The following is a 27,142-nucleotide window of genomic DNA, read 5'->3' as shown; positions in this document are numbered from 1 at the left end:
TGGGCAGAAGGTCACGCAGGCCCCGGGGCATTGCTAGCCTTCCCAGCCTGGCCGAGCCCCGCGAGTCCCTCAGTCACTGCATCCGCCCCCTGCCCGGGCCCTGGATCACCTCCCTGGGACAGAGGTCGGCACGGCCCTGGAGGGAATGTTCTTCCGAAGAAATGGGACATTTTCTGTCGTGTCGGTTGTTGGGGCATGTGAGGAGATGATGAAGGTCGAGTCACAACACAGCCCCATCTTTCCTGCGGCGGCCGATGGGTATGCCGCGGAGCAGGACACCCAACACCCTCTGGGATCGAGTGCTCGGCCAGAAAGAATTCGGACTTTGCAGAGAACAATGCTAAATTACAAACGTACAGATTCGCGTTAGAACTTGGAGGAAAACACACTGCTGGCCCCTTCTCTCCGCGTTACATCTGGTGATTCTTCTCTGCCCTGATCAAGACCATCACCTGGGTCCCGCCTAGAGCACGAGGTGTCCCGGCCAGCCCGCCGGCCACCACTAGGTGGCACTCGCTACCTGCGTGTTCGCCCTCCGAGGACCTCGGTGTGCTCGTCAAGTTAGGAAAGGAGGTCAGACACGGGTCGCTCCCCAGTCATAACAACTAGGCCAGATTAGGCCTTAAATTACCATCCCTGACCTCTTACCGGCCAGGCTTAGCTGCAGACCGACCTGTGTTGGCCCGCGATCCTCTGGGGGCAGAAGCGCACGCGGTGCACGTGCACTGCTCTCCCGGTGACCTGGGAGCATCACGCCGTGTCCTAACGTCCATTCCTAGACCTTCACGTTTAGGCTTCCGGACAGGCATCTCCCGATCAGGCACGGCATTAGGAAAGAGGACCACAGACGTGTCCCAGCCGCTTCGGAATGCGGGCTTCTGTGGCGGGCACGGCTCCGGTCTCTGTGGGAGCAGCCGTGGTCCCAAGGGGGATCAAGACCCCAGAGCCCAGGGCAGCCCCTCCCCGGCCGTGTGACCACATCTGCTTCGGGTGCCCGCAAACCAACCCCTGACCTCCCCCATCCATCCTCCCGACCGCAGGAGCGGAGGGCTGCGGGGTGGCCCCTGATAACCCCAGGGCAACACGTCTTCTCCAGGGTCTGTCCCCGCACCTCACCGTGACCTCCTGCCGGGGGGACTTCACAGCCGTTTCCCTGTTTGGCTCTTCTAGCTCAACCCTAGTGAACTGCGTATTCTAACAGAGCCTTCCAGGGGTCCAGTCACCAGGGCAGGTGCTGGAATAAAGCATGAGCAAAGGGTCTGAACGCACGTCCACCTCGGAGCCACAGGTGACGGCTAGGTCGTGTGTGGGGAGCTGGAGGCCGGCCCGTGAGGACGCTGTTGTCACAGTCAGCCCGTTCACAAAGCACGGGCATCTGTGCCTAAAGCACCAGGCAAATATTTTGGCTCTAGGTGCGGGAAGGACTTCACTCGTTTAAGGACATCCAGCCTTTCTGGCGGGGAGGGGAGAGGGTCAATCATACCGACACTCGCCGGTTAGCTTCATCTTTAGATTTGCAACGGCCAAGTGTCTCTAATATCGAAGGAAACTATAAAACAGTTTTGATTATGGAGGACAAAGAGAAGGATGAATCATATCTACATTTGTACTTAATTTCATTTGCATTTTTTAGGACGAAAGTATTCCCAGTCTCTAAGGAAAAAATTTAAATTAGACTGTTCTTAAGTTTTTATTATGGAATCTCTAATATCTAATTAACAGTCCTCTTCAAGTCAAAGCATACTTTTCAGTAACTACCCACATGCCTGAATTAATTCAAGTTCTGACATGTCCTTTTGGGGCTAGAATTATTAAAAAGAAAAACACAACTGTGTATACTGATCAAATTAACAAACTCAAGAAAGTCATGTGTACCTTATCTAAACAGATGGGATATCTGACATAATTCCTGTAAGTCCTTCCCCGTGACTGCCTAATTAATAGAAAATTCTTCCTCCATTTGCGAAAACATAAATACCAGCTCTTCTAGAAATATTTCTGAATGAGCAATTAAAATACATTTAATCCATAACTTAAACCACCCAATCCTTCTTTATTGATATTTTTGGCATCTATGAAAATTCAATGCCTATTTCCAAGTTGTTATAAATTTAAATAGGCAAGAGCTTTTTTTTTTTTTTTTTTTTTTGCCAGAAAAGTATTTTCACAGTCTTTATCAGATTCATTACTTTATAATATTTAATTCTTTTTTAAAAAATTGATTAAATTGGAGAGGTATGAATTTACCCAGGCACACGGGGTTTACGGTGGAACAGGAGTCTCCCTGACATCCCTATTTTGTGCTCCCACAGTAACTACTTCCACGGCTGTGTTTCTGTATTTCTTCCAGAATATTTTACTTTCTATCAGCACATATCCCTTGTTTGTCATTTACACTGGATTTTGGAAGTAATTCTAGACCTCAGCTGCCTCTCACCCTATGGCTTTGGTTGTAACTGGTTTATTTCCCAAAGCCAGACTTCTAGTTTGTTTCCAGACTGTGTCAGTTACACTGTGCTGGAATAGACACTTTCATGGACACATAGTTACACCTAGAGGGAAGAATAATACATACCTAGAAACAAAATTGCAAGTAAGAAGCCCTATGTGGTTTTATTTTGGATGGATGTTGTGAACTTGCCTTCTTTGAAGGCCTCATATCTCACACTTCTCCAGTTGTGTGGGAGGGCTTACTCACCCACTGCACATCCTGTCCGTTTTTACGTGGGTCCATTTCACAGGTGAACTTAACAGAGCACCCAGTTTTCACTTGCATTTCTCTTTTTATGAAACAGAACTGCTTTTTCTACATTTATGTTTTCCTAAGTAGGTACTCTATCTGCTTTACTACAAACTACCTCCTGACATCCTTTGCCATGTGCCTACTAGTTCAAACTTTTACTGACTTACAGAATTTCTTTATATATTAAAGATCTTAACCTTGCCAGTGTATCATCATGACTCATATGGATTCCCAGTTTATTATTTCCTTTGATGACACGTCTTTATTTTCAGGTAGTCTTACTGATATTTTGGTGGTCTTTCTGATATTTCGATAGTGTAAGATACAGACACATGCTCTCCCTTGGGCTTCTTTTCTGGGAATTTCCTTAGTTGCTGCAAGTGAAACAAGCTGGCTCCAACCTACTTAGCTGTGAGTCTCGCCTTCTCACCAGGCTGGGTTCCTGGCTTTTTGACGGGTCCGCATGACTAGTCTGAGCTCCAGTCCTCCGTGATCTGATCAAAGTGTCATTTGGCTTCTGCTGTGGAGGGATTCTGTAGATATAACTGCAATCCCTAATTAGCTGACTTAAATTCATGAGATTACGCTGGGGGGTCCTGGCTTAATCAGTCGAGAACCCTCTTTCCTGATGGTCTGCCCTGCAGATACGGGATTTGCCTAGTCAGCCCCTCTCACTGTGTAAGGCCAGTCCTTGTGCTACACCTGTACGTGTGTGTGCAGGTACATGCACGCAGAGGTGTGTGTGTTTCTAAACATGTACATGTGACTGACATATGTGTACTTAGATAAGTCTGTGTGTGTGTGTTTTACATACAAATCTCTCAGTGGTCACACTTCCTCAAAGGATCCTGGAATGCTGCACTGAGAGCCCCAGAACTAAGCCACACACGGCATGTGGTCCGTGCACAGTGAGACCGTCCATCTCTGGGCCCGCACGTGGGTGGGAGGCTGTGTGTCGGCACGTCATAAAGGGAATAGCGACTGAACGGTCAGTGGCAATCAGTGGCGTGGCCCACATCCACAGGGCTTCCTCCACGGCTGCCATGCAGGCCCTGGGCGTGGGAAGGCCACGGGAGCCGGCAAGTAAGGGTTCCTGGCACTGTGGAGGCCACATGTCCCACACTGAGCTGTTCCCTAAAGGGCTGTCCATGCTGCGTTTGGCCAAACGCCCTTGTGTCCCATGTTTGACCGCCAAAACACGGCCGCGCGGTCGCTAGCTGGAGCTCAGTCCGTGATTACGGCCTCAAAAAGAGGCCTCTGGATTGGAAAGCTCCCTGAATCCGAAGACGCTTTGTATCACTGTGGCTATTTCCTGCTGGGCTACGGGCCCGTGCGATGCCGTCCCAGTGACCACCCCTGCGGAGCCCTCTCCCAAGAGAAGGGACGCATGCCCACAGGGGTCCCAGGCCACGTGGGTCGGAAAGGGGGCAGCTGGACGGACTGTTCTGCATTGGTGGCCGCTGACCTTTTCCACGCCACAGCCTCAGTCACCTGCTGGGTCTGGTGGTTTCTGGCCAACCCCAAGCAGTGGGACAAAGAGGCACCAGACACAGAGAATGTGTCCCCTTAACAACCTGGTCACCGTCTCCTCACACGCCCACCCTGGCATGGGCAGCCCTGACTGTAGCTCCCACAAAACAATGCCACATCCTAGCTGAGGCTCCGTGGGCTGGTCCGCAGCGCCTGGCCTGCGGCGTTCAGACGGACAGCCACTCCGTTCCGTTTATCAGAGAACTCGTTCCCCGACCATCCCACGAAACTCTCTTCTCTGATCTATCGTCAGCAGGACTGGGAGCACCTGGGGTCTGACTGCCCACCTGGAAAATTCTCCCTAAACAAAACCTCAGATTTTATGCTTTTTTATTTCCATTGTTTCTAGAAAGTCCTTTCAGCAACTTGCTTCACGAGTCTAGACCCACCTGTACGGTTGAAAGGTTTGGAAAAAAATTGGTAAGAAAGTGAAAAGAATTATTAACAAAAGAATCAACTTTCTACCACCAATGAAAAAATACAAACAAAAATAAGGAAACAAAAAAAAGTCATACACCCATTCATATATGGAGATGATTCATTATAAATAAAAATCATTAAAAAACAAAACAAAACAAAAAAAACTTCGCTTTTACCCTTGCAATTCAATCACGCAACCAAACCCCAAAATACACCCCAGGTTGAACTGAACTGCCTCATGAAGAAACAGGAACTTCTAACCCTTGAATTCCAGACTTTTTCTACGTGTTCTACAGCCTCGATGCAGGGGCCGTGGCCCTGGGAAGCCACGCCATAAACAGCCCGAGACGCTCCCTGTCCGGCCCCCACAAGCCCCCGGCCCCCCTTCTTCCATCAGCACATACTTGACACAATCGACCACCGTGCTCCGCAGCTCGCGATTTCGGCAACAGATCCCTCGGCTTGCTCGGAGCAGGTTCTGGACACGAGGCTCCCCCTCCCGGGCCGACCGCAGGACGTTCAAGCGCACACGGAGCGGGGAGGGCACGCTCGCAGGGGCGCCCGGGGCGGCAGGGCTGCGACCCACACACGGCAGGCGGGAGAGCACAGCAGCGGGACGGGGGGCGCAGCACACACGGAGGGCAGCGGGGAGGGAGCGCGCGGCTCCGTCCCGCCACGTCGGGGGGTAGCAAGCAGGGGACACGTCAGCACCTTTCTGTGGCCAGGCTTGGGGAAGGAGTACGATTTGATTCTGGAAATTATTCCTCCCGCCGACCACGTCTAGAAACCATAACGGCAAAGAGGGGAGAGTCAATGTTTCAGAAACCAAACACACATATGCTGTTCCGTCCGGCTTTGGGTCCACACCACCAGCCCCCGCCGTGCCCCGCAGGGGTGCTGCCAGCCACACCTGGTCATGGGGGAGGTAAGAGGGAAAGCCTGCACCCTGAGCGGAAGGATCTGGAAAAATACCTTGGTTCGTATTTCCCATGGAAAGCTCTAGAACCAGGGCTGTCCCATTCAGCAGCCCCGTCTCCTATAGATACTACATCTCGAATGAGACAGATCATTCTAAAGAAACCAGAAGCAAGTGCCCAATTGTGTTATACATCCGCGGGGGCTGGTCCCGTGGTTGGTGGGAATTCCCTGATTTGGACACGTGGGGCAGGCGCATTTTTCCTGTCTGCGTCGACACGCAGTCAGTAAAAGATTTTTCGAGATATCCAACTTCTTGAAGCTACTGGGGGTGACGCACAGCTCCACGCAGGGGCTCCATTTGAGGCGCTGGTGCTGAAGTTGTCTGGTATTTTAGCAACTTCCATCCCTCCCTGCCAATCTGGGCACAGGGGCTGCCCCCAAGAGCCTCCCTGCTTTTATGTGGGTGCGGCCCGGGGGCGGTCAACCATGCTTACTGTGGGCAGGAGAGACGTTCTGCTTTCTGCCGGTGGTTTTTTAAGGATTAACAGGCAAAAAGGGGGATGTGATGCACACAGCTCGTGGGAGGGGGTTTTTATGCTTTAGAGACGGCATTAAAGGACACTGAAGGTCCACACCGAGCTCCCCAGAAAGGAGCAGGACCTGATTCCTCCTCTGGGTATAAACCTGTGTGTCGGCTTGGAAGAGTCGGGAGGGGCCGGAAGGCGGGATTCTCCCTGCAGGTGCGTGTGCTGGGCAAGCCCACGTGGAGATGCGGGGACCGGCCACACTCACCTCCTACGGATGCAGACGGAGAGGTGCGTTTTGGCCTTTCTAGAGGCCTCTCTCCGCTGATGCTGCTGAACACCCCGTCCCCACCCAAGCCTCCATTAAGCTACTGCCAAACCAGCTCTCAGGAAAGGTGGAGGCCTCTCCTAACGATGATCTCACCAAAAGAGCCGGGCGGACAAGCTCAGTGAGACATCTTGGGCGGCAGACCGTGTGCACGGTCTCCTGCATCCTGCCCCTCATTTCCCAAAGGCGCCAGGAGGCATATTTCCGATTTAATACAGGCGTCCCGGTCTAACCTACGAAGAAATGAACCTGGCCAGCCCAGAGCTAGAAGTCGGCCAAGTCCAGCTGACGTCCCCAGCCCTAGGCTATCAAGGGTGGCAGGAACAGTCACGGCTGATCCCGTGGGCTGACCCACGCCTCTCCTGGCGCTAGCATCCGGCCGCTCCCCCGCGGGCCCCGCTCTCGTCACTTACGGCAGGATGGGCTCCCGGGAGGGGCGCGCGGGCTCCGAAGTTGATGTTTCCTGGGTGGAAAGAGCGTGGACAGTTACGGCTACGACCCCCACACCCAGCGGCTCCCACCTCCCCCTGGGGGGAGGGCGCTCGGCCTGACCATCAGCCAGCCTGGCCCCGAGGCAGTGTCTCCTGCTTCACTGGGCGTCCTCACCCACGAAGTAGGACCAACCCGCTTTCTCCAGTGAAAGCTACCGGCTACGTGCGATTCGCTGGAGTGACCCGAGCTCATCTGTTATCAACCAGGAAGAAGCAGCCCACTCCCCACCGTGACGGGGGACAGGCCGACCGTGAAGCCAGCCCGGTCGCTGTCGAGATCGTAGGGACTGAGGCTCCCGGGCAGGGACCCACCTGTCTGCCCGCCGATCTTCTGGCACGGAACTGTGAGAACTCTCAGCAGTCCATCGGGTTTGTAAGAGTAATGCTCCACCAGCTGAAAGAGAGGAGGACAGAGCCATAAACACCAGACGCAGGAGATGGGGGAATCCTTCCTGGAACAGCCGACGCCCCCTGCATCCCTGAAACGCGCCTGGAGGACAGCCCTGGACAGCGAAATGTGCTTCCTCAGGAGGTCGTCCTGGTCCGTCCTCACGCCTCCCCCTCAGAACACTCCCATCCTGGACAGGAGCCCACCCACCACCGTCCCTCTGGACTGCGGCACCCCCATCCACACCCCCCGTCCCTTCCGTTTTTGGTACCAAGTTCCATTTATTTGTTTGTTTTTCTTACACTTAAGTAATGTTATAAAAACATATTCAGCATGTCAATACTTATTCCTTCATATAGTCATTCAACAAACAGCCTGGGCCCCAAGACAGGACTGAAGGCAAAGTAAGGTGAACAGGACACATTTCCTACCCCCGAGGCACTTCCTCTCTTGAAGGAGGGGCAGGTCAAGGAATCCCAATCTGCTATTACTATCAATTTCTGCTCTGTGAGGGCTGTGGGCAACGGCTTTGGAGGGACCAAGTCACTGACCCCAAGACTTCTGGGGAGAAGACAGCAGAGCTGGGACGTGGGGAGGGGGGAGGGGGCCTGGGGACAGAATGCAGCCGTCCTTGGCTAATGGCTCCCGGAAACTGTGACTCACGGCGTCCAACTGGCCCATTAGAAAATTAATGAACAGCAAGTAGACCCTGAGATCAAGGTCATGTGCTCTACGTACTGAGCTGGCAGGCGCCCTTGAATGAATCTATTTTATCTTTCCTGCAGCGCCGTCTTCTTTAGGGTGTCTTTTACTGTGTGAGATCGACCCGCTGACCAGACGCTGCCGTGGGACGAGCCCTACCACGCTTGATGCAGGAGCTGCACCTGGTCTGGTGAACGCAAGAGCTGCTCTCGGGCTGGGGGACCGGGGTCGCTAAGGCAGGGACGTTGGGGGACCGGGGTCCCTAAGGCAGGGAGGCATCCCGCCCAGCTCTCCAGTGTCACTCCAATATCTGGTGCTTCCTGACAATGTGCTGGACGAGGGTGCCCGCAGGTGGGGATACCTGTCAGGGTTCTCTCTCAGGCAGGGGTGAGCAAACTTATTCTAGAATGGGCCGTAAGGCAGTATTTCAGGCTTGCACATCCTTTGCTTTTTTTTTTTTTTTCTTCTTTAAAGGACTCTTCGAGTCTTTGAAGTGGCGGCGGGGAACCCACTTCTTGAAGAATTGCACAAAAACAGGCAGGGGCCAGGCTGGGCTCAGGGTTCATGGACTCCCCCAGAACAGGCAATCCACTGAGCGCAGCGATGGGGAACGGGAAACCGGCCCCGCTGGGCCCAGCTGTTTAAAGGGGCTTGGCTGAGAGGGTGCGAACACACAGCCCCGGCACGGCCACGTGGGGCTGTGAGGCACGTGAAGGTGCGTGGCGTGTGCCCACCTCGGTCCACGAGGGAGTCTGACGGCATTTGTTTCCTGCCTATGTGCCCCCGGATTAGGTGCCACTTGGGGGGTTTCCTGACAGTGGGGTCAAGAATAAACCCTTCTCAGACCAGAGCTTGAAACATCCTGAGCACGGGCAGCGGGTGCCGACCCGCTTTCTACGCCACCTTAATTTCGCGGGGATTCCTTCCGCGGTGGCCGAGGCACCGGCCCCTTGGTGCTCAGTGTGGACGGCAGACAAAAGTGCTCCCCGTGCCCCTGCAGGGCTGTCTGTGCACCTGCCAGTGCCGCTGTCCCCAGACACTGGGGTGCGGACAGCTGAGCGGCCCTGGACCTTCCGGAGCCTCAGTCCGTCCCGCCCTGTCCGTGTCCCCGCCTGGGGCTGGCTTCAGGGCACCTGAGGGCTGAGAGGGCCCTGCTGGGGCGGGCATCGGGCAGGGACCTGGGTGGGCTTTCTCCGCCCCGCGGACGGCCCCTACCTGCCAGAGCGTGTCGAACTTCTTCCCGTCGGGGATGGACAGCTTGCCCGTCTTATCTTTGTCGATCCGGTAGTGAAGCACTTTCCCCTCATGCAGCACGCACAGGGCGTACGACCCGTTGTCGTTCCTGTCCCTGATCCTGCGAGAGAACACCACGCATCATGCTCGCACCCCGCGGGCAGCAGCGGCCTTCCTGACCTGGGCTCTGGGGCTCAGCCCCTGCGTCCCGACAGGCCCAACTGGCAGCTCGGTGACCCTGGCAGCTCCTGACGTGGAAATGCTGTGTGGCGGGTGGGCCACAGCCACGGCCCGGGGGTACCCCTGGGTGGACAGCGGGGGAGCCCGGGCTCAGCTCACCCAGAGAGGCTGCACGGTCAGGCCACCAGCACAGGGACCCACAGCACAGGGACAGTCTCTGCACTCACCTCTCTTCCCCAAGGTCACAATCCAGCCACTACGGCTCCACCGGCTGCCAGAGCGTGGTGTGGGGCATTTGGTAAGCACTCTACTCAGGAAATGCCAGACCACAGGTGGACCACGGACCGCAGCCCTGCTCCCCAGGGCCCGACTGCATCCGCTCACACTCTCCCGTTGCCTGGAGGACAGGGCTGCCCTGGGCCGTGCCGACCCCCAGGCTCTGCTTTCGTGCTCCCGGGGGCTCTCCACCCCTGCCCTGTGAACAGGACTTCAGAGACCAATAGCGAGCCGAGTGCTTTCCCGCTGCCCCACAGGGAGGAGTGGGCCTGTGGGATTTTGGGGGGGGCAGATCCAGGCGGTGGGGACTGCAAAGCAAGACCTGGCCACAAGCCCCTCCCCCAGTGCAGCTCCTTAGATCTCCCCCAACTCTCCCCTGCAGCAACTCAATCCGTCGGAATCAGGAGCTCGGGGAGCCAGTGAGGCAGGAGGCTTCCCGAAAGCCTTTCTGGCTCTGAGGAAACGGAGACGCCCAGATGTTTAGCATGGGCCCCGATGCACCACATTTTGGAGAGCATTCAGAAGTGCCAAGCTACACTGAATTTCCATGTTTGGGGGATTTCTGAGGAGTCCTCCGTGTGGCAAGAGGTCACACCCCCGAGATGTGTCCGTGCTGCCCCTGCCTGTGGATTCGTCTCCAAAGGCCGCCTGACATTGAGGGCTGAGCTGGGTCCTGTGGGACTGGGACTGTTTTAAGAATAAATTTCCTGGGGTGCCTCAGAGGCTCTGTGGGGGAAGCCTCTGCCTTCGGCTCAGGTCCCGATCTCGGGGTCCTGGGATCAAGTCCTGCATTGGGTTCTCTGCTCAGCGGGGAGCCTGCTTCTCCCTCTGCCTGCTGCTCCCCCTGCTTGTGTGCGTGCGCGTGCTCTCTCTCTGACAAATAAGTAAGTAAAATCTTCAAAAATAAGAATAAAGTTCTTGTGGGGTCACGCTTGGATGGGTCCCTTGTCCAGACCCCTGCTCTGGCAGCTGGTGCTGGTGGATCGACATGCCCAGACCCTCAGCGTCCTTGGCATGACCACTTCTGAAACCGTCCGCGCCTTGCAAACAGCTCCCTCCTCCCCACCCAGGCCACCAGCACCCCAGGCGTGAACCTGTCTTCACAGTCCAACCACCCATTGAGGCCTGCTGCTTGCCATCAAATAAAAAACCACCACCCAGAAAAGGTAAAACCTATTTTCAGAGAGGAGGGGAACTCGGCCTACTGGATAGGAAGCTGTCTTATAATGCGGGACGTGGGGCTACTTGTATTTCGTTTATCTCATAAGCATCAATACTGCCCACAAGGTGCAGTTAGGAGATATGAGAACTACACAAAACGGAGACTGAGCATTGAGAATTTGGACGGCGAGACAATGCTATCCGGGGGCTGTTCCAAAGGGTCACTCTCCATGATTGACAGCCTTTCCCCTCTTTGACCTCATGGTCCTGGAAACAAGGAAAAGGCATCCAAATTGAGGTTTTCTGAATTCCTGTCTAAACCACCCCCCCCCCACTCTACCTTGCGTTAGCCCCCATGGACCTTTTCTTGTTAAAACAGACCGAGGACTGCAGGTGGCCCCGCGAGCTCCTGCCACGAGCTCTTCAGAAAGCTGAGAAAGGTCCAAGTATGACCGCAGTGCAAACACCCTCCGCACCAGCAAGAATCCAAAAGGCCGCTAGTGCTCTCGGGCGGCAGGGCGACGGGTCCCTCTGCGCTGCGCCAAGAGTGTGAGTCGGACCATTTCGGGAGACCGTCTGGAATTCTCTGGGGAGAGCACACGACGGAGAGCACACCACTTCGATCCTGGTGAGGCAGAAATCCACACTCTGCCTGCATCTGTCTCTGCGTCTGTTGTAAGACACACGCGCTTACGCCCTCCGCGCCCAGAAAGGGGCGTGTTAACCAGCAGCTTTATCTGTGACTGCAGGAAACCCGCACAGAGCGGCCACGCTCACGCCTGTGAATCATAGATGCTGGGACACGGGTGTGACAGCACAGCACAGAACCAGGACACACAGACAGCCGCGACACAGAACCAGGACGCACAGACACAGTTCCACGATTTCATGTGCGCAGGGTCCTGAGCAGGCGAAAGCAAAGGGTTTGTTTAGAGAGGAGCACCGAGGTCCTAGGTGATCAAACCAAAACAGAAGAAAAACACCCAAAGCGTCCGCCGGACAGGAGCACCCAGGAAGTGGTGTCCTGGGGTGTGAGTGGGCGGGCGTCCTGCGGGGGGGCTTGCTGTCTCCACCCCGCGGCTGCCACCTCCCTCGCACGTGTCAGATTTCACGACAAGGGCGGGATAAGGAGAATCTGGTGCAAGGCGGAAAGACAGTGTGTCTGGCTTCTGGACACGGGACGTCCGCGACAGCGCACGCCTCCGTCGGCTCTCCCTGTCCCCGGGGCTCAGGTACCGGAGGGGAGCCCCTCTCTCCTGGGGCTCCAGCCGGGCAGCCGGCAGGAAACGAGGGGAGAGGAGAGAAAGCCACAGGCCCAGCCTCTGTAGGTGGCGAAGACCAAAGCCCTGGTGACATGAACGGCCAGCCGCGGGGACGGGTCTGCTGGCTTCAGGTGGCTCCCGGGCAGAGGGGCTGTTCTTAATCCAGCGCACTAGGAATACAGCTCTGGAAGCCGAGGTGACCTCCTCCTGGCCCCCTCCTGCCCCTCCGAGTGCTCCCTGGGCCCCGGCACGCCAGCACACAGACCCCAGCAAGGGGAAGAGGCAGTCTTTTCCTGCCCCCAGGCTCAGCCAGCCTCGGGAACGCTCACAGAAGCCCTCCCGGAGTTCTTCTCCGTGAGGCTCTTGGATGGCGCAAGCTCACAGCGCGGTGTGGTTTGCTATCACGGAGGATGAGATTTCTGTGCTTTGGACCACGGCTGCGCCTCGATGCTGCAAGGCACAGCGGCTCTGCAGGGTCAGTGGGCAGCCGCCGGCCACCGCGGGTGGAGGTCTTGGGCTCATGGCCTTGCACCGCACAGATGCCGAAGCCCTTGGCCTGTGAGGTGAGGGAGCGTCCGTCCTGCCCTGCCCAGCCTGCAGGACCTGAACCCTGGTCTACACTCCTCCCGGGCCTCCTAGGTCAGAGCTACTGTGCACGGGTGAGGCCCAGGCCCTGGTGGGGCAGGGAGACCCAGGTTGTAGAGGCGCTCTCACGGCCCCGGTCCTGGGACACTGGGCGAGGTGTGCTGCAGACAGGACACAGGAGCAGGGCCCAGGCCCGCCACCCCGCCCTTCTCACGGTCCCGGGTGTGGTTTCCGCGGCGCCACAGAGCCTGGCTGGCCAGAGCGGAACGAGGGCTGGGGTGGGCAAGGGACAGTCACCGCGGCTGGGTGGGCTGGACGGATAGACCCGAGGGCTCCCACGGGCCTGCCCTTCCCGTCCAGGGTGGACATTGCCCTGCATGGGGCCTTGGGCCAGTCCTCGGCCAACCGTCTGTAGGATGGCTTCTGGGGAGCAGAGCTGCAGGGCCGGGAGGGAACGTATGTAGGCTCCCTACAGATCCATGAAAGAGAAAAGGAAACCCCTCCTGGGCCCCACTGCAAAGCATGATCAGCACAGAACACGGGTCCCCACCCGAGGCCTTGGTCTCTGCTCTGGTTCGCGAAGTGGAGCTGGGCTACATGTGCCCTCGTCTGGCCTCACGGGGGCCTCGGGCAGGTCACTGAGCTCATACTGACATCAGTCCACAAGCACCTCAAACTCTCACTTCAGACAGGCCGTGCCTCAGCCTGACCCGGGCCCCCAGAACCACACACGTCCAATAACGTGGCATCCTCTGACCAGCGATGGCGCCGGTGGCCTTCATCGTGGCACAAAGGGCTCCGGCCAGCCACACGTCATCTCACACGCCAGTGAGCACCGGGAAGGGCTTTTCTAAACCCACACTTTGCTTTTGGAATTTAAGTATATTTAAAAAAGGGAGTTGATGCTGGAGCAGGGGGAAAGCGAGTGGAAAATAAGAACCAAGAAATAGCGTCCGTCCGGTCTCACGAGAGACACCTGATCTCCACGGGAGAACACGGCTCTCCCGCTCCGACGCCCCCACGCCGGCAAGGACTCGGAAAACATGCGTGCGTCACTGCTGCCGAGTGCAGAGCCCAGAGGGAGGACCAGGTTTTCTTCTCTCCGTACGTAGGAAGTCATATCACCACGTCACTGTCCGTGGAAGAGGTGGTCAAGCGTCACAGTTGAAAAATAGAGAAAATAAAAGGTCCTGTTGGGAAGGCTCGGGCAGTTCGCTCAAAGATCACGCCACTGCTTTCTGAATGTTGTATGCTTGTTACCTTATTTCCCAGCTTTAAAAAAGTATATGTTGCAATTCTTTTCTTATCCTAAAAATATACTTTGCACATAACTTTGTGTTATTTTAAAAAAAAGGGTCTCCAAGCTGTGTGTTTTGGAGCCCACCAATCCTGGGTCCTTCCTCGGGAGGGGGATACGTAACTTTTGGAAAATAAGTTGTTTACCTTTTCTAAGAAATTCACTTTTCAGCTCCACCTGACCTAGTTTCTCAAGGTTGCACACCGTGTCACTGTGGGGGGCTTTGGGGAGTCAAGTGGCTGCCCCCCAGCAGAGCCCTGGTCCCTGGGGTCACCAGGAAGGCAGAGCTCGGACCCCCACCTGCAGGACCGTAGCTGGGGGTGTCCGGGTGAGTCCCTGTCCTCACGTGTGGCTGGCCAGACCCCAGACCTGCACAGGTGTCTTAGTCAAAATACCAGCTTCAATGCTGACATCGCTTCCTCACGGCGGTGGAGGCCAGAAGTCCCAGATCAAGGTGCGGTGGATTCCAAGTCCGGAGAGAGCCCGATTCCCGGGCAGTCGGTGCCCTCATCTGGCTGTGCGCTCACAGGGCCAGGCCCGGTGCCAGCTCACACGGACGCCTCCAGCCTCCTGCTCCCACTAACCCATCACGTCGCCCTCACGACCTCCTCCAACCCCGCCCAACCTCAGAGGCCCACCTCAGAGGGTTTACCGTAGGAATTTGGGGAGGACATGAACATCCAGCCCGTGACAGCAGGTGGGGAGTAATCGTCTCTAGGAACACCGCAGACGACACGCCGAGGGTCTGTCGACCCACACCGTCCATCTCCGCGGTAAAGACCCTTCACGCCTGCACGCTTCATTCTTCCAGCATAGTATGAAGACCCTGATACCTGCCTCTTCCAGCTCACCGCCATGTGGTCCTGGCAGGCTGTGTGGATGGGAGACAGACGGGGGATAGCGGACACTTCCCAAGGACATGCCCTGGCGCCATGCCCGGCGTGGGGAGCTGCGGGTGGGCACGCCCTGCCCTGGTCTAAGCCCGGACCCCCCAGGACCCTGGGTCCAGGCTCTCATCTCCTAGTTCCCTGACCATTGTGAGCAAGCTCCCTTGTGCCTGAGTCCCCCTTAGAAAGTCCAGGGTTTACATCCACGAGCCATAAGGTCCCTTTTGGCCCAAGGCTTCTGCCTCCACACGTGGACTTCATACCCCGATCCATGAGGAGAGGAGAGTGGGCCGGAGTCGGCCAGCATCCCCCGACGCAACCCTGGTGGCTGGGGGTTTCTTGATTTACGTCCTGCATCTTGAGCCGTACGGGTGAAGATTCACAGCCTCACGCGGGTCTCGCACATTTCGAGATAGGCTGACCTTCCTTCCATGTCCTCCGTGGTGGCAGGGGCGTGTGCTCGCCCCAGAGAGGGGCCTTGCCACACTGAACCGTAAACGCAAATCAGAGGTTCCGGAATGAGCGCGCACAACGTCCCCATTCGGTCCTCCACGTTGTTCTCTGCACGGAAACAGCCAAGCCTCCCGCGCTGCCCAACGGTGTCCCCTGGGCTCCAGGACCCCAAACCAGCTTGCACACGGAGTCCCCGTTCACGATTCGGTTCGCCTTGTGATTTTCCAACGTCGCGGCCGTGGAGAGAAAGCGCTACGCGTTCCGTAGAAGCTGAACTTCGGGTATGAACGTGGACCCTCTCCCGGGTGGGCGATGTGTGTCATGCGGCCCCCGCCACGACGCCGGGCAGGGCGGCCGCAGCCCCCAGGCAGCCACGCCGTCGGGGGCAGAAAACGGACCGTTTCATCGCTTCCCACGCAGCGTTTCATGACTCACGTGAGAGAGTCAACACTTGACTCTCAGACGGGCTTCGCGGCGATGATTTAGCCTGACCGTATGCCCAAGTGAGGGGCTCTGAGTGCATTCGTGGGGCTGGGCTCAGTCATGCTGTCTGTCCCAGAGTGCTGGGGCATGAGCGTCTGTCCCGGGGTGCAGGGGCATGACATGCATCTTTGACTTGTGATATTTCCCACCTACTTGGGTTTGTCGGAACGTAACCCCATCGCATGTCAAGGAAGATCTGTATTAAGCATCTGCGGGGCACTGGACATGATGCTGGCATGCGACACGCATCGGATTATCTCAAACTGAGTCCACGAAGCCCAGAATTCGGAACCACAAAGATGAGGCTCTTTTCCGGATCTGAGAGCCTCCTTGGTTCTTATCATTCTGACGGGGGCTCTGGGGGGCCTGGGGAGGGCAGGCTGGCCTTGACGGGTCTCAGACAGGGTCATGCCGGAAACAAGTGCCCTGCGAGAGGCAGTGCAGAGGGATCGGGGGTGGGGAGCACAGAGCAGGCCGCCGACTGCAGCCACACCGTGTCCTAGAAGGGCTGGGACCAGACCAGTGTAGGAAACCAGCAGTGCAGACCGAGAAACCCACATGGCCGTCCCCACCCCAAATCCTGCTTTCCTCCTCAGCGGAGCATGTGCCAGGGATCCCAGAAGACACAGAGGAGCCGTACTCACAGCGACGGCACATCTGCAGGGAAGAGACCCAGAGCCCTGGCCCCGACCAGAGCCAGGTGCACAGAGCACAGCGCAGGGCCACAGTGTAGGGCCACGGTGCAGGACCACGGAGCAGAGCCATAGTACAAAGCCATGCAGCAGGACCACGGAGCAGAGCCACGATACAGAGCCCTGGGGCTGGGCCACGAAAGCACAGGGCCACGGAGCAGAGCCATGAGGCACGGGGCCATGAGGCAGGAAGACAGCACAAGAGCTACACGCCAGCACCACGCCACTCGGTCTTCCAACAAGCATCCCACACAGCTCCTGCACTCAGGCTCGAGAAGGCGGAGGCCCTGAAATGTGCAGAAAGCACACACGGCGCTTCGGTTCCAGTGTGCGTGAACGCACCCCGTGTGGCCTCCGAGCGTGCTCACTCTGGCAGGCCTGCAGGACTCTCCGACGCCAGACGAGCCCCCGAACAGCAGCTCTCTCTGCCCTGACACCTTCCCCAGGTGCACGGACTGACTGCCCAGCGCACACGCCCTTCCCCGCCGGAGGCTCCCCATGGTCCTCAAGTTCTTCTGCTCAGCGTCTCCCTGAAGAAAGGCCCCTCGTCTCGGCACAGAACAGAACCTGCTACCCCCACTGCGGCGTGTCCATCCCTTTCCTTCTGTGCCCGTGGCCACTGTACGGCTTCTGTTCAATTCCTCAGTGTCCCCCAGAGATGTTAGCTCAGGAAGCAACCAGCCGTGTGGCTTGGTCTCTACTGTGCAGAATGGTGCTGGCAGCCCTCACAGTGTGGGTTCTAGGGGACACTGGGTCAGGGACCAGTGAGCCAACTCCCGTGACCGGAAAGAGTGCAGGAGGGACATTCTACAGGACAGCGGGGACGAGGCGTGAGAACGCTGCTGGGGAAGGAGCCCGTGGCTGAGCCTTCGGCTGCCCGGGGTCCCCGTGTGAGCGGGGAGCAGGCTCTGACCACAGCTGGTCCCCAGCGAGCCTGGGAGCAGGTGTCTGAACCATCGAGAAGGCAAGAGGCCTCGATCACTCTTTGGAATAGACCACTCGGGGCTGACTTCACGCACCAAGATGCTACGTGCACAGGACCGTGACTTTTGTGTTGGGAATTAGTCCTAAGAAGACAGTAAAAGTCTGAACCTCAGGGGCAGACGAGCAGACAGGTGCCCCACGAGGAAAACCGTCCCCGCCGCGGGATTTCTGTTGGAGGCTGCGCTGTGCCCTTTAAATCCCCACCTGGGCTCCCACCATGGGCTGACCCACTACTCTCCGGAGCGTCACCGAGCAGGGACGAACGGAGGCCCGCGCCCCCTGCCGGCCACACTGGGGTGTCCCTGGGCCACAGCTCGGGGTGTACGGCCCACACCCGCCCGAGACAGCCGGTGCCATCCGCGACCATGGACCTGCCCCGAGGGGGCCGGCATCCCCAAGATCTCGAGGACTGAGGTCCATTGGGCGTCGGGTGACAGTGAACAGAGCGGGACCCACGCTTCCTTTCTGAGTTTGTAAGGCCGACGTCCACACACCCGCATGGGATCCCGTCACAGGAAACCGCTCCAACACTCAGCACATTTTGTTATCTGTCCTGCTGGCACTTGGTTCCCAGTGACACAAGAGACAGTAAAGCCCGACATCTGGGGGGCTGTGAGTGAACGGGCCGCGGTGCTGACAGCCACAGGGACCGCTACGCGTTCGTCTTTGCCACGAAAAGCAAAACACGTGGCGGAATAACATTTCTTTAAAGGTTATGTCCCTCAGTCCCCGAAAAGAGGGTTGACCTTGGGGTTGGACTGGGCAAGACACAAGGTGAATGACAAGGAACAGCTTTGGCACGTCCGGCCTTCACGGCAGGCCCACGGGCGTGTGGGCTCATGAAGCTCCGTGACGGGGAAGCTGAGTCACCCCGTCCCTCCGAGCGGGCCCAGCCATGGCAGGTGAGGGGGAGAGACCCCATACTTACAAAAACTTTCCATTTGTCTTGGATCCTATCATGACGATCTGCTCAGATTCAACCCTTGAGATTTTCCCGTGGAACCAAGGCATCTTCTCGTGGGCCGTGGTGGCGATCAGCTTCTCCAGCTGCGGCTTCTGGCTGATGATGGCCTGCTCCAGGGCCTGGCCCTGCCACGAGAAGGGAGCAGAGAGGGACAATGCACGAGTGAGAACAAGACGCAGGAACCTTCCTCGTCTGTCCCGGGTCCTGGCGTGCGAATTCATTCATCACAGATAAAGCCGTAACATCCGTACATGTGATCTAGTACCATCCAGTAGATATCTACCAGTGCAGGCTCCAGAGGCCTTCTGAAGCTGGCACGACCCCAGGTCCTGAGACCAGGCCTCCTGGCCCCTGTGGATCACGGCCCTGCACCAACCCGACAGATGTGGATCAGAACCCGACTCCTCGCCCCAGTGACTCCGCAGCCCCGGGTGCAGGCCACGAAGGAGACGTGGTTTTCCCGGCTGCCCACCGAGGCCACCTCCCAGCGCTCACGCTGCTGCCTGTACGTGTAAATGTGGCCACGGGACACGGAGGACATGAGCTGTGACAACGTGGAAAACAAAATCGGGGGGGGGGGGGGCTGGCAGCCGGCTGAGTTCCCTTCCCAGACTCGTTTAGTGGGAGACACAGTGGTGTTCTCTGCAGCCGTAAATGGGGACCCCACGCTGGGTTACTGGACGGTGTAAAGAGGGCAAGAAAAAGTAAAAATAAAAATATAATGAATCCAAATGAGGGGACGTGTGGGTCCCTTCACATAGGACGTTCTGGAAGAGGCAGCACTGTAGGGACAGAATGCAGGTGGGGGCTGCTGGGGGCCGGGGTAGGGGCTGCTCATCTTGGTTTTAGTGGGACCTACGGGGTGCTCTGTGTTGGTCAAAAATCACAGAACTGTAGGCCTAAAAAGCTTAGTTTTACTGTGTGTAAAGTACAGCTCCACACGTCTGATCGGGTTCAAAACCGTAAGAAGATGATCTGAAGCGTAGCTCGCGCTGCTAACAACCGGCACTGACCAGGGTGCTGCTCTCTGTCTGCGAGGCCGGATCCACAGAGATCCCATTCGAGGACAGAAAGCAGTCACCGTGTAGAGTCCCCCAAAACCCTGTCCCGTCACACGTCCGTGGGCGTCGGAGGCCGCTGCCACCTGTGGTGCAAGGCCCCGGGAAGCGCAAGAGAGATGTCCCGACACCCATATCTGAGCGGGAGACCCTCAGCCAGCCCGCTAGCTCCGGACCCCGGGGGCTGGGAAGAGCGTGGCGGGAGCTGAGCTGTGTCCCTGCCCCGCCCTGGGGCCTTTGTGGACGGCGTGTCACTGCGTACTCATTAAACACACACATGTCCCTGTGGACAACCCGACTAGCTGGGGGTCTTCCTTCCCAGAAGCTGGGAACAACAGGCAGAGGGAAGTTCCGAGTGGTACTGAGGGCCCGTCACTAGGCACAGGATTGGGGCAGGACAGGGCGCTCGGGGAACGCCAGGCGGCCAGCCAGGGCCGCTGCACCCCCGCCTGCTCGCCTGGAATGTTCTGCCTGAGACACCTGGGAAGCTACAGAATCACGAGCCCAACCGCTTGAACAGGGTGACCCCCTGCTGACTCATGGGCGGACTGGGGGCGGGGAGCATGCGGGCAGCTGGGTGACCCGTGCGGCCGGCAGACGGGGCGCCCTCCCCACGGGACCCCCAGGGAGTCGGCTGCCAGCCGGCCCGGACGCACCTGCAGGTTCCAGGTCTGCTTCACGTACTCGCGGATGAGGCTCTCCTTCAGGTCCTCGAAGGGGCCGGTCTTGGGCTGCACCCCGGGCGGCCGGTGGAAGGGCTTGGTGAGGAGGCAGACCAGGCCGTCGGACTCCTGCGAGTGGTAGTGGCAGAGCTCGGCCGGGCTGCCGTGCATCCTGCCGCCGGCGATGGCGTAGGTGCCGTTCATCTCGCGCTCGATGGTGTAGTGGTGCGCCTTCCTGCCGTGCGCCACCGACAGCGCGAAGCCGCCCAGGTAGTTGCGGCTCTGCCGCAGCAGGTACAGCCCGTCGCTCATGCCGCCCTGGACCAGGTAGTCCTCCGCCTCCTCCCGCGTGATGTTGCCGAAGAAGAAGGGCAGGTGGTTGGCGCTGTCGGCCGCGCTCCCCGCCATGCCGGCGCCTCCCCGTCAGCGACCACGGCACACGGCGCAGGGCTTCCTGGCAGGGGGAGAGAGGACGGGACGTGGGTCAGACCCCGGGCAGCGAGCGCAGGGGCTGGACCGCTGACCCTCGGAACGCCGGACCAGGTCCGCCGACCGGCCAGAAGCCTCCGGCAAGGACAGGGAGGGCTCAGTGGGGGCTATTTGGTTTGGGGCGTGAACACTGTGAGGCCGGGTCGTGCTCCCTCCAGCACCCTGCCAGGGGGCCTTCTGCCGGGTGTCCCCGGCTCATCACCACACGCCGTCCTCCCCTGCCTTCCAGACACCAGCGCCGGCTCGCCATGGTGAGTCCCGGGCGGTGGGGCCTCCGTCTGGGCCGCTCCCGCCCTGACCCAGGGACCCAGGGCACTGCTGTGCCCTCTGTGCCCCTCCTTCCCCATGCCCGTGGACGCAGCCCCACTCCGTCCCCACCTGCCACTTGCCTTCAGGCCAGCTCTGCCTTCTCCTCCGACCCCGGGGAAAGTCTGTTGCTTGCACTGGGCTTAACACCCACGGGGAGAATGTGCTGCCTGAGTTTGGCCTATTTGAACATTCCCTGTGATTTTTCTCCACGCCGAAAACCACTTTATTCAAAAGCTCCAAACTGACAAACAGAGGGGTCCCCTGGACCCCACAGAGTGGACCCACGCCCCGCACCTCGGCCGGAATGTGCGTGCACAGCCCGCTTTCCAGGGAGCTGGGGCTGCGGGACGGTGCGGGCTGAGCTCGTCCAGGCAGGCAGCGTCCCTGCCTCCTCCGGGGCCTTCTTACAACCCAGGTTCGATGCGCAGCTCATAACAGAACACGTTTTAGGACACGGAATCGTGTTTTGTGACACCTGGGGCAGCGTCTCGCGCTCGCTGTCTCTCTCACGCCCCTACACACCCCACCAAGCTCATCGCCACAGACCACAGGCCCTTCCTACGCGGGGACCTCCGGAGAGCGCGATGCCCGCCTCGGACCCCACCCTCAGGCCGCCTTTGGGACCAACACGGAGATGCCGGCACCCACGGCCCCATGTGGGTGCCCAGAACGGTTCCTGGCACGCGGCAGGCGCCCACAGACACCGGCTGATGAATAAAAGCGTATTTCAAAGTAAGGCATCCAGAAGGAGGTTCTGTTCTCAGAAGCTGATGCCACGCAATAGGTTCAACGTGCCCTCGTCAGGCTGGTGCAGAGAGACGGGCTGTGGCCCACGGGCACCTTACCCCCCTGGGCTCCGTAGCTGCCGAAACCCCGCTCCGTCTCGGCTCTGCCACTGGCGATCTCTGTACGCTCTTGCCCGTCACCAATGGCCAAACCCAAGGCCAGCCCCTACCCACCTTATCCGGCTTGAGCATTGGGAGCACTGGACGCATCCCAGCGGCCCTGCCTCGGTGGGTCAGTCTCTCTTCGGCCGTGGCTCCTTCCTCACTTACTCTGCAAGCTGGGGCTGGGGCCGGGGCTCCAGCCTCATCCGCCCCCTGCACACGCCCCTCCCCGCCACGGGCAATGCTCGCCGACCCCACACCCTGCCGTGCCCACTGAGCTCCTGACGAAACGCTGCTCACCTGAGGTTCCCACCTGGCTGTCCAACAGGCACATCAATGTCACGTGCCTGCAGGTGCCTCCCTCTGTCCTAACTCGGGAAGGATGAGACCCCAGGGTTGGCGGACCCCTCCCTGTCACAGCTCACTAACCTCCGCAGTCAGCAGACCGCACGCCCGCTCTTGGGGGCATCTGAGCTCCGTGCAGGAGACGGGACCAGGAGCTCTCCCGGGATCTCTCATGAGTTTCGTCCAAGTATGTCCCAAAGCCGTGGCGTCTCGCCATCTGCCCCGATGTCACCCTCTCGCACACGTCGATGCGTCTTACCCAGCTCTCCCTGCCTCCCGCCCCCCCACGGCCCCTCCCTACTCGGCAGGCAGGCGAGTCCCCGTCACACTATTTCTAGAGCATTCCCCATCCTGGGCACTTTGCCCACACGGTTCCATTTCACCCAAGACCTTCTCCAAAGTGAGGTCAGCTTCAGTGCCACCAGAGTGGGGACCTAAACAAGCAGGGGCACAGGCCACTCCTGGATCTGCACTTGGTGTCCCCCAGTCGTGACCGTGAGTGGTCTCAGCACCCCGGTATTCACGTTGGGCTTCTAGCTAATGAATGCTGCCTTTTCCACGGTGGCCAACGCATGTCCCCGCCTCGCTGTGCACAGAAACACTGCGGCTCACCTTCCTTCTGTCGCCCCCGCCCCCGCTATCACCCGACATTACCCTAGCTCAGGGTTTCCCAACGTCTGGGCTGCACCTTCTGTCACGGGGGCTGTCTTGTCCATGACCAGTCGGCCTCCACTGACCACCCCCCAAATCTCCACGGGGACAGCGCGAACCATCTCCAGATGTTTTCAAACGCCCCCGGAGGCAACAACCCCCAGGCTGCCTGATCGGAAACCGCCGTGCTCACGGTCCAGCTGCCTGCAAATCTGACACGTTCCTTCCACTGCATGCAAGCAGGACAATGTCAGCACCAGATTCGACGCTCCAATGTCCCCCGGTGAAATTCAGTATCGCCGTCACTGTGAGCGAAGGGTGGGGAGGGTCGGAAGTGAGCCGAGTCCCGTGGAGGGAACCGGACCCCGTCACCACGTCACCGCGGCTGGCTGGCACTAAGCCTGGGCACATTCTCAACACTGTCACCAGCCAAAGCACAAAGAAGCATAAAAAACCCGGCAGACCCCGGAGAGGACACCTGTTTGCAGTGTGAGCCCGGACGGGACAAGGAGGCCGAGTGCAGCCCCCGGGGCCCCGGCTGGCCAGGAACGGGCGTGGGAGCAGACGACCGCTTCGCTGCTCTGCGCACGTCCACAGCTGACCACACGGGCCAGGTGAGCGCTGGCTGTGGGCTGCGGAAACATTTTGGCGAGAAGGTGACTTCATAATCGTGACATCTGTGGATAAGGGGGGTGGACCACCGACGTGGCCCCCTGTCCCAGGCAGAGACCCTCCCTCGTGGCTGGAGATGCACGACCCTGCCTTGGGTAAGACACGTTCTCGACAGTGTTATTCTGGATCCCGAGATCCTTGTCTGTTTCTGTGCTTTAACCTCAGCCGTGAAGGGGGCCGGCTGTGTCTTTGTACTTCCGTTTCTGCTTAAGCCCTGTCTGTCCCTGTTGTCAGAGGCCGTGACCGGTGCTTGGAGACTTCTGCTTTTCTTACGAGCCGCGAAGCGTGGTTCCTGCAGGTGCGGCCCCTTCACTTCCTGCAGAGGACCTCTCCGTCCGCGCTCGGCAGGCTAAGGGGGCTGACACTGGGTCACTGGGCCCCAGAGCCTCCCCACAGAATCCGGACCGAGGTGACAGTGGCAGAAATGAATGGGACTCTGGGCAAAATCTGGGGATGCTCTCTGCCAGAGCCCTGCCACTGAGGGGAACTAAAGATACCTTGGCTTAGGACCCTTGGAGCCACACAGCCATGTCGATGCAAAGCAGCCCTGATAAAAATTCACGTGGGAATTCCCTCCGCAGCTCGAAGACGAGAGACATCCGTGTGGGGCTGCTGTGAACGGAACCGCCCAGTCTGTGGGTTTCACTCATTTTCATAAGAAAGAGGAAAGAGCCCGGTCTACAGGGGCCATAAGGTTTCCTGGGCTGGTCAGGGGCCGGCCGGCTGGTTACAGTGACCAGGTCAGGGCAGGCGCAGGGGGCCCGCCCCAGCATCCCCCGTACTCAGATGACCACCCTGGGCCACTCTGCAGAGGACGGCAGGCACTGTCTCCCGCAGGGGGACCCGCTGCTTGGGAGGTACCACGTGGACACAGATGCTGCTGGGCCGCCCATGGAGACCCAAGTCCCCCGGCGCCTGGCCTGAGCCAGCCCTGTGTCCACCGGCTTCCTGAGCGATACGGGGTTGTCCTCCGGGAGACACGCCTCCCCTGGCGCTGTCCCCAGCCTCCGAGAGGCCACCGGCAGGCCATGCCGCTGCGGACCCGGCCCCCCGGGGAAGATCGTACAACCCCATCTCTACCTAGCGTCCCCCCTTCTGCATTTGGGGGAAAGCACAGCTTCTCAGAAGACGGAGACACATGTTTCAGAAACAAACAGTAAATCTAAGGCCAGAGAAAGTGATTTTTTTTTTTTTCACTAACACTTAGAATTAGAGGAGAAGTTTCAATACTTGAACCTATCCCTGAACCTTCAGACCTGAGTTCTTCCGATGCTTCCAGAACTCGGGGGCCCGGACAGCGCACCGAGGACAGACAGACGCCTCTCAGGCAGCGCCTGGATTTTCAGACTCCACAGAATCCTGCTTCGTACCTGCCTGATCTCTCTCCCGTGCGTATCAGCACAGATCACAGATACTAAGCTTTGATGTCAACATAAATGTTCGCTCTCAACATACTTGCTTACGAGTAAGTGACCAGCCCATCCTAAGCGAAGTCAACATGAAAACAGCCATGCATTCCTCACGCTCCCTGAGCAGCTACTATGTGCAAGTGATTTTGCTCGGTGCCGTGTGGGAAGGAGAGTGAGTGCCTTTCCTCCAGGAAAGAGCAACGGACGAGGCTCAGGGGAGGGTCCGCGGCAGGGGCCCAGCGTTTACCACAGGGCTGTGACCCCAGGGCCTCTGCTGTCTACACCACTCCTGCCTCCCGGTGGGACTGGCAAAGCGGCTGCCGGTCCTGCTTCTCACCAGCAGCTCCTGCTCACTTACACCCTGAGCCTGCCCAGTGTGGCCCTCAGGCCCGGCCCAGACTCGGCCCCGGGAGGTGGGGTCCCAGGGGACCCGCCCAGCTCAGGACTCGCACAGAGAGGGTGAGTCTGGATTGCAAACAGCTTCCCTGTGGAGAGTGTTGGGGACGAACCAGCATTTCATCCTGCACGTGGGGTGAGCAGAGAGATGAGCAGGCCGCGTCCTCCCCCGGGGCTGGGGAGGAAGGAGGTGGCCAGCGGGCCGAGACAGGACTGGGGACACAGGGCTGCATCTGCACGGCCACTCCCGGGGGTCCCGGCGCACACGAACATGCACAGCCCCGGCAGGACTGAGGCGCGAGGACGTGCTTGCGACGTGAGCTGGGTTAGCGGAGACTCCGTGAGCACAGGATGACATCCAAGGCATCACCGGGTCACGTCCCCATCCTGCTGTCCTGGAGGGGATGGGGCTGCTGCCAGCAGGGCCCCAGACACCCAGCCACGGAGTCCCCAAAGCAGGAGAAATGAAGACAATGATGTGACAAAGGAGAATACACTGAGCGTGACCGGTGCTTCTCTCTGGGCTCCTCACGGGGCAGACCACGCAGGGAAGCAGGACGGGCCACAAAACAGCCTTGTTTCCTTTGTCCTGCTCTAGGCGACACTCCAGGGAAGACCTGGTCACCCCACGGAGACTCGGCTCCTCCTGTGCCATCCCGAGAGGCCTGGCTGAAATTTCCAGCTTCTGGATACTATTTTTGGGGTCCCTGTCCTTAACCCTCATTTACACAAACCACAGGGAGCCAGTGCCTGCAGGAGAAGCCAAACCACCGGATTTCAACCTGTAGGGACATGCTCGTGTGGGTTGAGACATCAACAGCAAGCGTTGCTCCGTGTCAGTTAAAAGTCACTACCCCGCACCGTCTCCTTGTCCGTGCAAGCGCGTTTGTGGGGGACTCGGGACGGCGTCACATGCCGGAAGCTGAGGACGGTGCTCGTGGATGTCATAAACCCGTGACACAAGCACGCCCCATGCTTGAGTCGGGGGCCAAAGTTATATGACGGGAAGAAGGGTGGTGTGGCCAGGTGACGGCCACAGGCGAGCAGCGGCGTTGGGCTGGACGGTGCTGGGCAGGAGAGCGTGGGCTGCGGCAGGAAGACGGCACAGACCTGGCCTTGCTGAAACCCGAGTGCAGCCCCTTCCTGCAGACCCCGCAGGAGACTGGAAAGCGGGAGGCCGGGCTGCCGGACGTGCTTGCGTCCACACGCTCGACCTTCCTCCCTTTCCTGGACTCAAACGCGCGTCTGGAATCAGGAGCCCGGGACAGCGAGGGCGTGGGCGAGCTGGAAAAGCCCCCAAAGCCGGGGAGAAGCTCTGCGAGGGAGAACAGCGGAAGCCACGCAGAGCAGAGGACAAGCCCCCACGAGCCGAGTCCTTCCTGCGGCTGCACGGTGTCTGGAAGTAGGGAAGTGGGCCCACGCCTCCAGCCTCAGCACCAAGCCAGCGGAAAGCCGAAGTGCCGATCACCCTGGCCGCGGGCTCTCTTCAGGGGCGCCTTCAGATGAATTCAACCCCAAGGACACGGACCCGCTGGACAGACTCAGCACCGCGATCCTGTCCCCGAGTCCCAGGGACCTAAGTGCCGAGCTGCGTCTACCAAAAAATTCACGGGTATTTTATATATATTTAAAAAAACCCTAGACATTATAAGTATCAAACTCTCTTATAAAACTATATCAAGTAGAGAGAGACCCTAGAGAATCTTCTCAGCAGCTCCTGGCCGGGGGCTGGGGAGGCTGAGCAGACACGCTCTTCATGTCTA

At 58.7% G+C, this 27,142-nt stretch overlaps 2 protein-coding genes across 6 annotated transcripts in view; one reads left to right on the top strand and one right to left on the bottom strand.

Moving 5' to 3' along the window:
* The window catches only part of SYK (spleen associated tyrosine kinase), a 67,772-nt gene that overhangs the window by 18,623 nt on the left and 22,007 nt on the right, over positions 1-27,142 (bottom strand). For 4 of the 5 annotated variants that reach the window (XM_059412113.1, XM_059412110.1, XM_059412111.1 and 1 more), the window contains 6 exons: positions 20,216-20,675; positions 18,466-18,626; positions 9,260-9,398; positions 7,267-7,348; positions 6,877-6,926; positions 5,405-5,473 (listed from right to left, as the gene is read on the bottom strand). In XM_059412113.1, coding sequence (XP_059268096.1) covers positions 5,405-5,473; positions 6,877-6,926; positions 7,267-7,348; positions 9,260-9,398; positions 18,466-18,626; positions 20,216-20,629 — 915 coding nt within the window. In that variant the 5' untranslated portion in view covers positions 20,630-20,675. The remainder of the gene's footprint in view (positions 1-5,404; positions 5,474-6,876; positions 6,927-7,266; positions 7,349-9,259; positions 9,399-18,465; positions 18,627-20,215; positions 20,676-27,142) is intronic. The other variant, XM_059412112.1, reaches the window with a different exon arrangement.
* LOC132024175 (basic proline-rich protein-like) overlaps positions 20,628-27,142 on the top strand; it is a 28,934-nt gene continuing 22,419 nt past the window's right edge. Inside the window, exons 1-8 of the mRNA XM_059410152.1 lie at positions 20,628-20,700; positions 20,869-20,961; positions 21,571-21,675; positions 22,739-22,746; positions 23,391-23,558; positions 24,579-24,636; positions 26,455-26,781; positions 26,870-26,991. Of these exons, the coding sequence (XP_059266135.1) occupies positions 20,628-20,700; positions 20,869-20,961; positions 21,571-21,675; positions 22,739-22,746; positions 23,391-23,558; positions 24,579-24,636; positions 26,455-26,781; positions 26,870-26,991 (954 nt within the window). The remainder of the gene's footprint in view (positions 20,701-20,868; positions 20,962-21,570; positions 21,676-22,738; positions 22,747-23,390; positions 23,559-24,578; positions 24,637-26,454; positions 26,782-26,869; positions 26,992-27,142) is intronic.

Source organism: Mustela nigripes, chromosome 9, assembly GCF_022355385.1.
Source record: "Mustela nigripes isolate SB6536 chromosome 9, MUSNIG.SB6536, whole genome shotgun sequence".
In the NCBI taxonomy this organism is placed as follows: Eukaryota; Metazoa; Chordata; class Mammalia; order Carnivora; family Mustelidae; genus Mustela; species Mustela nigripes.
The sequence above is the reverse complement of the archived record's forward strand: the minus strand, read 5'-3'. Positions and strand labels throughout refer to the sequence as shown.